The sequence below is a fragment of the Pholis gunnellus genome, assembly GCF_910591455.1.
Source record: "Pholis gunnellus genome assembly, chromosome: 10".
Taxonomy (NCBI): Eukaryota; Metazoa; Chordata; class Actinopteri; order Perciformes; family Pholidae; genus Pholis; species Pholis gunnellus.
In genome coordinates this window covers 6,627,841-6,643,500 of record NC_136537.1, presented here as the reverse complement: position 1 = coordinate 6,643,500, position 15,660 = coordinate 6,627,841, and the positions used below count along the sequence as shown (strand labels likewise).

Genomic DNA, 15,660 nt, shown 5'->3' with positions numbered 1-15,660 from the left:
GAATCACTTGCACAATCCTAGTCTACCATTTGGTAACCAATTGTGGCAGGAAAGAAGCTTAACTCCTACCGATGCACAAATGAATAACTTGCTTTCTCTACTTTCTACTCAACTAATCCCCGAATCTCATCTTTGATATTTCAATACTTCTAGATTATTCATCCATTTGTGACCATCATCTGGCCTGCATTCAGGACTTAAATTGAAAATCCAAGAAGGTCATACGCACGGACCCTTTGTTCCTTCAAACAATTCCACTTTGCATCATCTATAGCCTGCTGGCACCAAAAGCAACATGTCTTAATATTCAAATGGAAGTACACTGTAATCGTTAAATATAAATCCGTTTTATCCTAATAAATTCATATATTTACATAGCGTCGGTGCAGTTCATTCCAGGACGGCGGTGCACGCATCCGAACCTCTTGCCAGGTGCAGGGTACAAAAATAGGAAAATGAAAAAATCCCATGCTTTATCTTGACTGCAGGCCAAAAGGGATCGCGAGCCAGTTGAAGCCGATGCAGACCTTTTAACAGTCAGACGTAGCACAATATAAAGAGGACAGTGGCATCTTCCAGTGTGCAGGTGTTCTTCTTTGTGTCGAGTCAGGTATTTCTAATTTGGTTGATTTGCTCCCATGCTTGCTGTTTCGAGGACCTTAGGAAGAAGAAAATAAATATGTTCTCTGGGATATGGAAGTGCTTGGCGAGCACATTTTGTTCATCTGTTTGGCAAGAACAATAGTTTTCTTCTTTTTTTATTGCAAACTCCCATAATCCTTGTTTGCTTCCCATCTGTCGAAAGAGAAGAGTCTTCACGCTCGTCGCCGGAGCAGAGCCTAGCCACCTTTAGCCACCATCGTGTCCTTTGATAGGTAAACCACCCAGTAGACCATGTTAAAAGCCCCGAAGGACACTGGGAACAGGATCCGTGCATACTTGTCAATTTTGCTGGTTCCTCCCATGCCGGCGGTCGTGGGCTGCGAGCACGGCGTCTGCTTCAGCTCCAGCTTGTTCCCCATCATCTGGATGCGCTCCAGCTTGGGCCCCAGCAGATGCTGCAGGGACGAGGAGCTGGCGTTCTGCTTGCACGGAGTCGCCGCCATCACGTCCGGCGTGGACGCCGCAGCCTGCGGCGCACTCTTCACCAGCTGGGCAGAGGAGGAGGCCACGCTGAGCAGGCTCTCGGACTTGGGGCTGGAGCGCGAGAGGGTGGAGGAGCTGCCGTTGACCCCGCCGGCCAAAGGTCGCAGCGCTCTCGCTCGACCGACGCCAGAAATGTTGGTGGTGGACATGGCTCTCTGGTGACGGCTGGCCTCTTGGTGGGAGATATAATTCATCCGCTTTCTAAGGTTACCGTTGCTGTCGGGATTCTGCAGAAAAAGAGAGAAAAATAAACAGTAAGGATATGTCTACGTCTTTAAGACCTTTACACACCGGGGGCGTTCTTTGCGTGCGAATAATTTGCACTATTTTGCAAAATACATTTTTGCGAACTGTTTCCCACATAACACGAATACTATGTGGGGGGAAAGCGACAGCTCAAGGACAAAACCGGGTGTAGCTAAGACTAGGCTTAATTTTGGTTGGTGCAACCAACTTAACGTCCATTCTAAAGACATTTAACAAAGACCGACTTAGCGTTTAGCACCAGACTTAGTAAAGACCAGTTGGTGCAACCCGCTCCTGCTAATGTTCGACAGTAGAACTTGACCAACAAATTGACCAGCCAATATTATTAAGTGAAGAGTGTAAGTGTCAGAGGCTTTTATATCCTGTTACGGTAGAAAGATATTAAAATATGAGACCAAAACGTCTACCAAACTGATTCATATTGCTTTTTACTCAGTGATAATGTTATGCATTTCAAGTTAAAGTTCTGGTCTGTTGTTTTGTTGAAATGTGGATCATTTTGAGAGAAAACAGTTTGAGGAATAATCGCATTCCTCCTGTCGGCCTCATGGTTTAAGGCGTTTTGCAGTCAAGGTACTGTAAAGCTCACTTTCTCCCCCCCCCCCCCCCCCCTCTCTGAAAAAGCGTAGCATGCGACGTAAACCTTGGCATATTGATCTGATTGCCGTCCAGCTGACCCAGATGGCCTTCATCTGGAAGCGGACGATATACAGATGTCACTTACCGAGGATTTCACTCATTTCACACAAGCTTAAGACAGAAAGTAGGTAGCACTTCATCGGGGCGGTAATGCAGCGTAGCGTCAAAGGAGCTTATCCTTTGAGAGTTGATGTTTTCAAGCAGGGAGAGTGTGATGCTGGTTCTGAGGCGTTTGCAGGAATTATCCACCCCCCCCCCCCAGCCCCTGAAAATGAAAGGGTGTTATTGTGTCCCGTGTATGTGTGTGTGTGTGTGTGTGTGTGTGTGTGTGTGTGTCTTTGCTTTTCCGTCACAGTGGAGGTCAAGGGCTAAGGGCCTGGAACCGTCAATCCAGGGCCTTATCAAGGGCCCCTCACGCCAAGCCCTGTGGTTAGCGCCAACAGGACCTGCTCTCCAGGAAAAGAGTATTAATGCTTCCCCCCCCCCCGGAGCCTTTCTGAAACCTATACAGATGTACCCGGGCAGCGTTGCCGTGGCAACCTATTAATCCACTGAAGCGCTGTTGTGACTGTACCGCATTCAGGCGTGATTACGCCACGCTGGGATTTGAACTGGAGGGGGCAACTTAAAGTCGCAAGTGTAAAACTGACATATGCATTGCTGGGTTATGTCAGCTCCAGTGATCGGTTCACAGTGGGCCTATATACTCAACGCTCTTTGGGAAGAACATGGAAGTGTGCACTTCTCTTCTTTTCTTTTCACATCCACATGTGTCAAAGCAGTGTTCATGCAGCACCGCAAATACGTTGCTACAGCTACTCGAAGAGCGATTTGTAACACGTTCATCATATCTGACTGGGAGCTCTGAAATAGCGACATGGCATATTCATGAATTCTGATCCAATCCATATGTCGGCTGCCATGGTGTCAATGTGATTTGTCTCAACTAGTGGAGCAGAAATTAGAGATTGTGGCAATGTATTCGTATGGAATTTCATAACGAGGGTTCCAAAGCAAACACACCGTCATTGAGAAACACCTCGATCTGCTGTTTCAGATCCTGTTGGGTTTTTCTTTCGTCTCACTTTCACACTTTTGTCTGTCTGCTTTAAATCAGAGTCAAATAAACAGCTGCTAAATTTAAGACTGGATAAAAGCTAAATTAGTCCAGGTTGATTTTTGGGGAATATTTTAAAGGGCCAGTTTGGATTTTTATTTTCTAAAGTGGGGTTGAATGAGCTACTTATTCATAGCCATTGAATTTCCTACAGTAGATGGTGGCACGCCCCCAGTTTGGAGATACTGACAAAAGTACCAGCACGAGAGCAAAGCAATGTACTGCTGTGGATGGGGGGGCATCAGCTAAACGTATTTTGGACACCTAAAAGAATGGCCCATCTAAAAAAAGACCAATATCAGTTTAGATGTGCGCTATGTATTGAATATATTCACCACATTACCTTGCCGTCAGTCAGCCCTTTCCGTCGGGGAACAGAAGATGGTATCTATGCTCTCTTCAAAGCCACCAGACTCCTTTGACAAAAAGAGTAATTTTGCCTCGCGTAACACAGGAGTCGCTGGTAAAGATAACATCTTCGGTTTCCCTGTCGAAAAGGGCTGTGTGACGGCAAGGTAAAGAAAATATTCTAAATATAGCGTATTTTACGCGTCCACAGCAGTACATTGCGTTGCTCCCGTGCTGGTACTCCTGTCTACTGTAACACACTGACAATAGATAAGTACCTCATACAACCCCACTTCAAAAACACCCAAGCTATCCCTTGAAGTGCGTCATTTTAAAGTCCACCTCATTTACCACGTTTCACAAGCACGCTGCTTCAACATGTGGAGCTGTGGTGGACAGAGCAATCATATGTGTAATCAGGTAGATAGAATTCATGTTTTGACCTTTTCCAGGAACGCTGGCAGCCCCAGAGAAATTGTTGTAATTTTCCACATAATCAAACATCATTTGTGGGTGGAGAACGCTAAAAGAAATAGTGAATGACCATAAAAGAGTGGTTTTGTGTGTCACCGCCAATGTGTTAGTCTAGTGTGGGATTTAAGTATATGTTCAGATTTGCGGTGCTAAAAAACGATCAGATACAGGTTCCGGTGATCTGAAATCACATCCTGGGATCAGATCTCTCCCGTTTCCTCTAAAGCTCAAGCCCTCTCTGCTCTGTGAGCAGGAGCACAGCTGAAGGTCCTCAGGCGGGCCCACTCCTGGCCCGCTCAAAAGTCTAGGCTAAAGGCCAGATACCGTAAGCACATAATATGGGACACGCTGTGTAAGTGCTACTCAAAGTTAAGTGCCATCAGACTATTCGCCACGGCCACTTTGAGGGAAGCGGAAAAAATCACCTGCAGCGCTTCCTCCGCGTCCTTGACCTTGACAGGCGTGGTTTGGGGCACCGGGGGACATTTGGCCGGCTTCTTCTTGGCGCGCTCGATCTGCGCGTTGGTGAAGTAGTTCACGGCGGCGAACTCGATGAGGGCGGAGAAGACAAAGGCGAAGCAGACGGCGATGAACCAGTCCATGGCGGTGGCGTAGGAGACCTTGGGAAGGGAGTGGCGGGCACTGATGCTGAGCGTCGTCATGGTCAGGACAGTGGTGATGCCTTCAATGGTAACAGAAACGAGAGAATATCAAACATATGAGCCCGCACATGAGTGATAGCGGACACATGGTCTGTGTCGGAAGTCAAAATGTTCTAATTTAAGATTAAGACCAAATATCTTCCTATGAAACTGCTGTTTTCCCCACAGGTCAGCATGCATCGCATTAAACACCATCACATTGAGAATGAGAATGAACTAAATGATGAAGATAATTCGCATGGTGCTCAATAACCCATGTACAATATGTTGCTCTCCATCAGCATATGTCATTAACCGAATGGGGGGATAATGAACCAAAGATATTTGGCTCTCTGAAATGGGAGACATTTACAAAGAGAACCACAGTATTTACACCTTCGTGAATGTTTTGGTCACAAGGGGGCAGCGACACCAGCTGTAAACACAACACCAACATATTAAGACCTTATAAAGTAGATATGGCAAACTGCCTCTCCCACGCTCCTAGCAGGACGTCGTGGTTGAGTCACCCAAGCAGGAAGTCAAAACATCCCAACCTCACCCACCGCCGCCATTCAAAAGACAGCGGACAACGGCAGAAATCCGCTGCCTCAGAGGCTCGACTGATACAACAACAGTTGTGCTGCTGTGGCGGGGAGGTGTGTGTGTGTGGGGGGGGGGGGGGGGGGGGGGGGGGGGGGGGGGGGGGGGGGGGGGGGGGGGGGGGGGCTGTGCAGCCGGACTGTCAGATACATTGGTCACCGCAGGAGAGCGGCATTGATCCCCAAGTGCTTTATTGCACTCCACGACACCGAGAGACTTTTCCACTGAGGGTCACACTGAGGTTTTTCTGCTCAGCAGACTCGGACTCAAAAACACAAACTGCACTGTCAACAGAAACACCCACCGTGTCAAATGCACACTGAATGGATACAGGTGACACTGCAGTGTGTGTGTGTGTGTGTGTCACCAGCAGCAGAACCATTATTTATGGGGGTTGGTTGTTGGGTCACCATTAGTGATTCAGTGTGCTGTCACAGTTTGACTAAATGCCGCTGCCAGCCAAAAACAGGCCCGTTATTATAATTAAAGGGGAAGTGTTCCAACGTTACGCACCAGAGTCAGTCTACAGGTGTTGTGCAGCACAAACTGTACATGTGAAAAAAACAGTTGCATGGAGCCTGATGAGCAGTGTGAAGTCTGATAAGTTACCTCAAGTGATTTGATCAATTGACTTATTTCGTCATCCATGATACACCTGTACTGAGGATTACACAAAGGCACAATCTATAAAGACTTTATAAGTTGTAACTAATTCTTGGTTGGTTTGTAAATCATTCACTAATGCTTTATAAAGCTATTACAAGCCAATAATTGGAACTTGTGGTGTGAATGTGTCGCGTTGTGGATTTTATAGCAGATCCTCAACAGCCCTTTCCCAGAATGCAAGTGGGCAGTTCAAACGGGCAGGGATTTTTCAAAACTTAGCAGCTCCAGCGTTGTCCTTAATCATTTCATATAACTGATTTATAAAGCATTAGTTAATAATTACTGTATGAACCATTAACTGAGCCATTAGGTATAACCATTATATCTTATTTAAAAAGTAGTGCATTTTCACTGAAAACAACAAAACCATCATGAACTAGAGACTGCTGTAGCGACTCTTTCATGTTGTAACACACTTCTGGCATCATTAACAAGCTGGCATGTCACAAAGCTGCTCCAACAATCATTATTCACCACTGACGCTCACGTTTTTCTTCCACTCTCATTACCCACGTTACAATTACCTCTTGAAAATAATGCTCCAAACGGATAATCTACCAGAACTACTTCTGAAACGTGCCATTATCATCGAGTGACTTTCCAATCAACGTTAAGTGGAGGAACGTGGTCGAGAAATTACCAGACTGAGACATCCCTTAATAGCAAACCAACACCAGCCAGCAACCACCGGTCTGGTTTTAGCAGCTCTGTCTGTCGCCCTGCCTTCTCCATCGACACACACTAATCAGTCTATTCTAGGACAGCGACCCAAACGTTGTAACAGGGGAGCCGTGGAGAGCAAAACTGGGTTAACTGAAAAACTGAAAGTTACAGATGATGTAGAGATGATGGCTAGAATGGGATAAAATGCCAGATAATGTAATAACATCACACTTTTCATAAGCGATGTGTAGCTTTAACTGATTTTAACTGTAGCGAGTAACACTGCAACAGAAATACCCTTAACCCTATATATATATAAACCTCACCAGCACAGGCCTTTTCTTTGTATTAACTGCTCTTTATTGGGTATTCTTTATGTCAAATTAAAATCTGCAGACACTTAAATTTAAGATTTCCTCCTGGGGCACCTTGCCTATAACAACTACTTTAAATACTCTCACAGGTCATCACTCCCCATCAAGGTTTAACAAGAGTTTAAACCCATTTAGAGGGGTATTTATATTACTAGAGAGAGATTTTGTATCAGGATATGAGAGCCAAAACCGTTTTTTGTAAACCTGCATTCTTTCTGGTCTTAGCTTGAGGCGTCTTTGCTTAGAAGATGCATCAAAATGTGTTTTTTTCCTAATGCTGTCAGCTGTTTATTCTAGCGTCTCAAACCAGTCTTAAAACCAATAACAGTGAATTAGCCTTTCACGAGGCAATCTTGAGTAGAAGAACAAAACAAAAAGCACAGCGGTTCTTTATATTCCTAATAATCACCTCCCGCTGTAACATCACCTTGTAGCGCAGCGTGGAGACACACATGCAGCAGGCATCATGTAACCAACACACCGAGAGCAGAGAGGCTGTGCAGGATGGGGGGGATGTGTGAGGTCTACATACCGAAGACTGTGCGGGCCGGGACCGATTCCTTATTTATCCAGAAGGACACTTGGGAGAGGATTACTGTCATGATGCAGGGGATATACGTCTGAATCATGAAGTAGCCCATTTTACGTTTCAAGTGAAAGTAGACCGTCATCACCACATATTCACCTGGAGGATCAACAGAAGTGAATTAGCTTCATTAACAAAGAATTCCAAGATTTCACTTAGCTTCAGACAGATGTCACCTTTTATTCTACGTGATGGCTTTTCTTTTTTTTTTTTCGTGCACCTCTGCATTTTAGCGACCCCCGTCCGACGCGTGGCAGCCAACTTTCTGCTGCTAAAATCTTTTTTGGAATCCTTTCAGTATTTATTTATCTAAAAGTGCCTCGACGCATGATGCTGACGGGGTTTGATTTAAAGAGGCTGGTACCGTCTGCTGGTCGCGGTCCAATGCAGTGTGTTGCATTTCTACAGTAAAAGTCCGTAGACCTGGCAGGGTTGACACAGTATTATCCATGCAAACATCTTTTTCTTTCACTAAGAAAGAAAGGCATTTAGCTAGCATTTAGCGAGTCTCACCTGTGATGGATTTAATGGTTTCGCTGGAGACCGTCTGGCCGATGAGATCGTACTGAACGAGGCTGGAGGACTCAGGGGGGACCTCCACTGAATGCTGAGGCCCTTTGGTCCACGTGTAGATCATCTCTGTTTTAGGATAGGCATCTGTGGGCAGACAGCAAAGCCCCCCCATCCCCGATGTGAGTCACTGACTGTGAGTTGTGAACAGTGCAGTGCGGTTAAAAAGAAATATGCATGTGATGTGTTGGTATGCTGTGAACATGGTCTATGATATGACTTTACAAAGCTAGTGTGTGTGTATACCTGTATTGTCAATATAGACACATTTGTAGGACTTCTTGACACCCAACAGGTTGATGAGTTCATGTCTCCTGGTTGGCCGTGAAGTCATCCCTGACCCGTGACGGTCGTGTGACTGAAACCTTTTTGAGCAGCTTTTTGAGCGGCGATCGATAGACTAAGGGACACGGTTTATTATCCTGCTTGCTTTTCGTAGTTAACTTTGTGTCCTAATTCTATTTTCCTCATTGTTGCAATCCACAGACAGAAGGGAAACGACGGGGAAGTGAGAGTGACAGTCAACGAGAGAGAGAACAGCTGTTTCTACACGACCCCCCCCCCCCCCCCCCCAGCTTTAAAATATAGCGCTCATTAAGTGCTATACGTTCTTCTTTGAGTGCTCTGATTAGTAGGCCTGTTCTTGGATATAGCCATGTTGGTATTTATGAATGATCCTTTGTTCCACTGTGAGATCGGCTGCTGAATCTGGCTGCTTAGATGGAATCCTTGAATAGTCGTCTACTCGGGGTTAACCCCTTGGAAACGATCACAGTCGACGTTTGATGTATTTTAACATTGTTGTTATGGGGAAAGCATTAGCAGACCAAAGCCAGCAACACGTGTTCAGCGCTTGTCTTGTTCCATGCTATACGGTCTTTTCAAAGTAAACTTCTGTCTTCATAGGAAACAACTTAGTTAGGTTTGGGGCAAACATAGTTGTTTAGGTTTAGGAGAAGATTGGGAAACACTTGATTAGGTTGAGGCAACAAAAGTGCTTGGTTAGGTTTTGGAAAAGACCGTGGTTTGGGTTTAAATAACTTTGAAGGTGTCAGGTTACTTAAGTACGGAAGTAACGTGACGCATTAATATACATTTACGTCACACATGGCCCGAACAGCGGTCCCCTTTGGTGAAAGACCGCTTTGTGTTTGCGGTAGTGTACAGCGTTCAGTTTATCAGAGCTTTTTCACTAAAAAAAACAGCTGCCTGCTGTTTAATTTGATATTCATTGTTTCTCAGACGAGTGTAGCCATGGCAGGGTGGAAAGCCTCTGAAGCAGCATCACAGGATACTAACACTCTCCACTGACTAACTCATCTTTTAGGGCTACCAGCCCTTTCAGGCAGGATGACCCTTCACCTCTATTCAAGCTCTGGAGGGATTCATTTAATATTCTGCAACAAAAAAACAAAAATCGCAATCACAGGTTGTTTGACGAGGACGATCGCCGTCTTACATCTGCTGAGACAAACTCATGACGACGTCCGATCCGCTCTTTCAGACCCACTGAAACTAGTGCAGTGTGGTTGGAGTTAAAGTTTGCAGAGGTCCCATCTGTCATTTATTCACTCACTAATGCGTCACGCTGACAGATACATTCTCCGCTGTGTCTGACTAGTATTTTTTTTATTTTTGCTGCATGTATCCATGGCCAGGCTGGCCGGTCTAAACGGCAGTAGGCTCTGCCTGCCACTCCCTATGGGACTCGACATCGACAGGATACCAACTGTGCTGCCAAAACGAAATGACTCTGGTGTGTCATGGAGTGGAACGCCACGCAAGTCCAGATGGAGAAACAGAAAAAGGAGACGGAGCGAGAGAAAGAAACAAAGAAAGAAAGAGTGATGAAGGCCGGGCAGAGTGAAAATGGGCACACACACACACACACACACACACACATGCACACACTTCAGCTATGGAAAATAGCTACATAGGTCTGCGCTATCCTGAGGCAGAGGAAGGGATTCTGACCTTTCCTTCGCTTCAGGCTGCATCAGATTCCATGGTCGCTTCCTCCTGACTGGAGGCTAGCAGCAGCAGAGCAGGATGGTGAAAGGAGGAGGAGGAGGAGGGGGGGGGATGACAATAACTGAGGAATGTGAATTTGTCCTCTGCAATGTCACCACACTGGGTAATTGTGAGTGTAAAGGCAGACTCGTTGTCTTTTCCTTTTTCCTTTCTCCTGCAGATGTAATCTTCACAATCGCTGCTCTTCTCCGATAAGACGGAGCCGAGAAACTCCTTTTATTTCAGATAAGTCGTTTCTGCTGACCAGTGGGCCCACTATGAACACTGGTGCTGAGCCAGGCCTCCATTGTTCCCAGTGAACAATGAAATATTCATTATTAGTATTAGCATTCTTTGTGCCTCAGCATCTCAGCGCTCTTTTCACCGCGGAGAGAGGCCGCTTCGTTTCACAAACGGTCAGGTGATCGGGCTTTTTGTCCCACCAAGGCAGGACAAACTTTGGATGTAACGCCTCCAGAAACTCTTAAACAACTTTACTTAACAGGTGCCACATGTGTCATTTGTGAATATAAATAAATCCTGTAAAAATTGACCATGAAAACCTTGTTTTTACACTTTAGTTTGTGAATGAAGGCAGCTTTTGGACAGAGCTGAAGAGCTGTTTCCAGTCTTTATGCAGAGCTTAGCTTCATATTCACTGTACAGACATCCAGCAGACTATTCCTTTGATAATCTTCTAGTTTTTTCATTTTCGAATGAAAATGAACTGAAGTCGCTCCATTTTCCCTGAGATGGATAAACAGCTTTTGAGGGTAAAACACTCAGAAACTACCTGCTGTGTATTACTTGCAAATTGCGACGCCTCCTGTTTAGTGATGCAAAGCGATCCGGCGGGTCTCCTGTGAAACGACACCGGGGGGTGTGTGTGTGTGTGTGTTGGGGGAGCGTGGAGGCTTCTCAGCGGTGGCGGGGTTTATTTGTTTACAAGGACTAGGACAGGACTAGGATAAGGACTCAGACACAAAGCGGAAAACGGCGTCGATGATTCACAGATGAAAAGATATGACACCACGCACAGCAGCAGCAACACGATTAGCTGTCTTTCTCACACTCGGTGAACGCCATGTTTTGCACGTCTCTCCCGTATGAGAATGAAAACATGCATGACTGCTGCATTTGTTTGAATCTGTAGAGAGGTCAGAGGTCAAGCAGCGGATACATTTTACGCTCTCAGGCCTGTGTTATACTTCCTTTTTCAGAAGCACTGCAGTAGTACACACACACACACACACACAGGACTTACAGCTTCCAAACTTGAGGGGGCACGCGTGTCCATCCATGGGGAAGTTCACAAGCTTCATGGGACACTGTGCACTGATGGTCAACCTGTTGCAGTCCAGAGAAGAGTTGCTCAATACAGGGATGAATACACACACACACACACACACACTAAATGTTAGCAGGAGCCCTTTGGTTGGTTCTCGTGACATAAACACCCATCAGCGATGTGATAGAGGGCTAACACACTAAAACCCTCCTCAGTGAAGAGGCAAAGGAGCAGTTACGTGACTGTTGTATTGAACTGAAGATTGTAAAAGTTTGGCAGCCTCTGCACTGCCTCCACACGGCTCCGCACTGTTCACACATTATGAGCCAGTGGGTTTCGACTTTACAGCTAATCTGCTCAATCGCTGTAAATCAAACAAAGTCTGTTTTTCTTTTCTTTTTTTCTATCGACGCAAACACCAGAAATATTGAATCATGCGAAGATGCCATTTCACTAACATACACATGACAGTAGTAGGAACTTTGATGAAGTTACGGCTTTGAATATTGTTCATCAGGTGCCGATGGAATACCCCACAGTACCTCATGGTGTACAAGATGGTGCCGTTCTTCATGATGCGGAAAAGCTTGTTGGGGGCCGTCATGTTGTGGGCCACGGACTTCTTGCCGTTCCTGAAGAAGGTGTCTGGCGTCCACACTTTGGTCACCATCAGGTTGTTCAGCCTCAGAATCTCGATGGGCCCCTCGTACCTCAGCCTCCGGTCCACCCACGTCTGCCGAAAGAACACGTCCATCGTGTACTCCTGGGGACGGGGACATTGGCGAAACGCGAGACAAACATCTGAGGTCACGTGGGGTCGGGAACGAGATCGCTTCATGATTATCTGAACAGTCTGGTGGGCAAAACAATGTGTTTTCCACCCCAGGCGTGTGAGAAGGAGCGAGCGTTTTACAGCAAACGTGGGTACGTACCATTTCGACATCCGAGACAGGCCCAAAACTGGTCACATAAATGTCCGTCTTCACCTCAGTCACCGGGCCTATTGAGCCAATGAAACAGACAACAAGACTCTTAGTTCATTTCCCCATTTTAAACCCTTCCGTGATGTCACAGTCCCACCTCCAGTCTTAAACGTTCTTCATATCAGACCCATCAAACCCAAAAGACATGCACCAGCTTAACCAGAGCTGTAAGTGCCTTTGCATAATAGGAGTGGGGGGAAGAAAAAAAAAAAAATAGCTTTAAAGATGTAAAAGCGTAATCCTGTTTGATTTTTTCCTCTCACCCAGTGAATGAATGTGGAGGCACACTGTTGTCTATAAGTACAGAGATAAGCAAAGCTGCAGCGCATGCATGTCTGCTGACAGACTCTACGCTAGACTGACGCTGGTTCTCAACATGTCCCCGTTTGAGGCACGATGTGCGGAAAAAAACAAATCCGTACTTTTAGCACTTGAACTTCCATGCATTTAACGTTTGTCCCACAACACACACATACACACACACATACACCCTGGTTATATAACCACATTCGCTTAAACGTGCAAGCTTACAGGCGCCTCTTCTGAGGCAAACCTACCAGGCTTACAGTGTGTGTTGTAAAACACTAAAGCAACATGTTCTATATGATGCAAGTCTCCCACACAGAGAGACAAATACATTTGTTTCTGACGCTTCTTCCTGGTTTCTTTTTGAGGGCCTAAAGATTTTCAAGGCATTTTATGCAGATTTGCGATTTAAAGGGACAGTTCACCCCAAAAATCAAAGATACAATTGTTTCCTCAAGGTCTGTGGATTATAAGCCAAGTGCCAATTTAGTCCCATTGTATTAGAAGAAAAGGCAGACATCTCTATGTCCGACATCTCCAAAACTATGCAACTCACACCAAAACAATCGAGACTGATAGATAGCACTACAGGTGAGAGACGAAATGTGAATTTTTGAATTTGGGGTGAACTGTCCCTTTAAGGCTCTACAAATCAAACTGACTTAAACGGTGTATTTGGTGCTCAATAGTGACTGTATTGCACTTTATGGTGTATGTTTGAACATTTTATGGCATAAAAAAGTCAACTAAAAACGTTTCTATTATGAGTGTTTCAGAGGTCACACATAATCAGCGAAACTAATCTTATCATATCGGGTGTAATTGGTGCTTAATGGTGGGTTTACAGCTACCTTTAGTGCACTTATTATATACCGTTTTATGGCACAAAAAATGGGCAAATTAAAGATAAAGTTGCATCTTCCTTCTTCTAACTGGAAGATGTCATATAGATGCTATAGTTCCCATATGGAAAATGCTTCCTTGTGCACGAAAACACAGTTTTATTATCTACGTACCCCCGAATCCTGGTCGCAGCCTGTTGTCGTAACCGTCCAGAAGTCGGTCCAAAATGCGAGTAAAATTCTCCGGATAGATCCTTTCATCCTTCTTTGTCTGTCCAGAGGTTTTCTTCACACTAGATAGAAGAAGAAGAAGAAGAAGAAGAAGAAGAAGAAGAAGAAAAAAGAATCAGGGTACCATGACTTCAGTGCAAAACAAAAAAAAAAAAAAAAAAGAAGAAGAAGAAGAGCAGAGCAGAAAGCTCATTAGTGCCGAGCGGGAGGTTTCAGCACCGCGGACAGCGGGGACACTTCGGGACTCACCAAGTCGCCAAACAGAAAAAGTAGAGGAGGGTCCGAATAAAAGCGGGCCACATCGCTGTCTCCGTCTCCTTCTTCTTCTTGGCAGAACCCATCTTTGCATGCCATACTTCAAGCCTCTTCACATGTCACCGCGCCAGACGCTCCTGTGTCGGCACCGGGGATGGCAGAGCGGCGCGCGGAGCGAGCAACTTGAGCCTCTTCTGCCGCTCCTGCAGTCTCTCCAGACGGGCACAACACGCACACGCACACGCGCGCGCACACACGCACACACACACACACACACACACACACACACACACACACACAAAAACTCCTTCAACCCGAGCCCCGGTCACCTCTCGTCCGGATCCAAGCTGCTGCTGCTGCTGCTGCTGCTGGCGTCCAGAGAAAGAAACAATACTCCCTCTCTCCCTCTCTCCCTCTCTCTCCTTCACTCTCTTGTTTGCTTCTCTGTCTCACCTTCTCTCCATCTCTCCCTCCCTCTCTCCCTCTCTGCCTCTGTTTGCTTTCTCCTTCTCCCTCTCACACACACCCGCTTCGGTCAGGATACAGATTGGACGTGCACTGCTTTGAAAATGACTTCAACGGAGTCACATCTCTGAACCCCCCCCCCCCCCCCCCCATGTCAAAACTGGAAAAGGGAGGAGGCTGATTGGCCTGTTCATCTCCTCGACACCCATCTGAGCATCTTAGGTGTTTCCTGAAAGCATTAACCGCCCCCCCCCCCCCCCCCCCCCCCAGCCTTTCAAAATACATAAAATACACATACAACAACCTTTCTTTTATTCATTCAACTTCTATCTGAGGACTAAATTTTCTCAGATGTGCTCCCCGCGTGCCCTTTGACCCCACCCGGCATCAATCAGCGTGCACCGCTCCCGCTGCTTTGTGAGCGACGCTATCGGCAGCCTAGATTGCCTACATGTTGAACTAGTTTCAGCAATGCATTGGTAGGCGCCTGTATTAGGATTCAAATGGGTCAGTCTTGTCGCAATACGCAATCACACGCGCACACACACACACACACACACACACACACACACAAAGGCACACAGGTACTGTAGAGGAACTGGGACAAGCCACATGCTGCTTCACAGATTTCTCTGCACCTGGGACAGGCGCAAGACCTTCACTGTGTGTGTGTGTGTGTGTGTGTGTGTGTGTGTGTGTGTGTGTGTGTGTGTGTGTGTGTGTGTGTGCGTGCGTGTGGCTCTGAAGGTGAAGTGCGGGCAGATCTCGCAGGATAAACAAGATGTCTGGGTTCCACCACACTGGCTTTCCTGATTAGTTTTGAAGTGCATACAGTACAAACGCGCACACACACACACACACAAACACACACATACACAGAGACATGGGCTAAAACAGAAGCCACTTAGTGCGAAGGGACGGCGAGGAAACACTATGCTGATACGCTTACGTGCAGGGCTGAAGTCATGCCGTGGAGTCTTATGCCGCGGCTCCCAATCCCCTGCACAGCCGCCCACCCCGGTCCTCCCACAATACACTAGAGCAAGGCGGCTCTGTGGGGGATGAGTAATACGCGTGCTCTTTGTGGGGGCAGGCTTTCGTCCAAGTTTTTCTCTCGTTTCTTTTTCTCTGTCAGACATTTGATTACAATATGGTCTTTTTAATGAAAGCACTTTCGGCTCACTGT

General features: G+C 46.2%; 1 protein-coding gene across 1 annotated transcript; it reads right to left on the bottom strand.

Moving 5' to 3' along the window:
* Nucleotides 1-839: 839 nt before the first annotated feature.
* gabra4 (gamma-aminobutyric acid type A receptor subunit alpha4) lies at nt 840-14,095 on the bottom strand (the record flags this gene model as incomplete). Its single annotated transcript, XM_079167783.1, has 9 exons — nt 840-1,373; nt 4,417-4,673; nt 7,471-7,623; nt 8,038-8,181; nt 11,369-11,451; nt 11,935-12,155; nt 12,325-12,392; nt 13,698-13,816; nt 14,004-14,095. The coding sequence occupies 9 exons, from the start codon at nt 14,093-14,095 to the stop codon at nt 840-842; spliced, it is 1,671 nt and encodes a 556-aa protein (XP_079023909.1).
* Nucleotides 14,096-15,660: the final 1,565 nt, after the last annotated feature.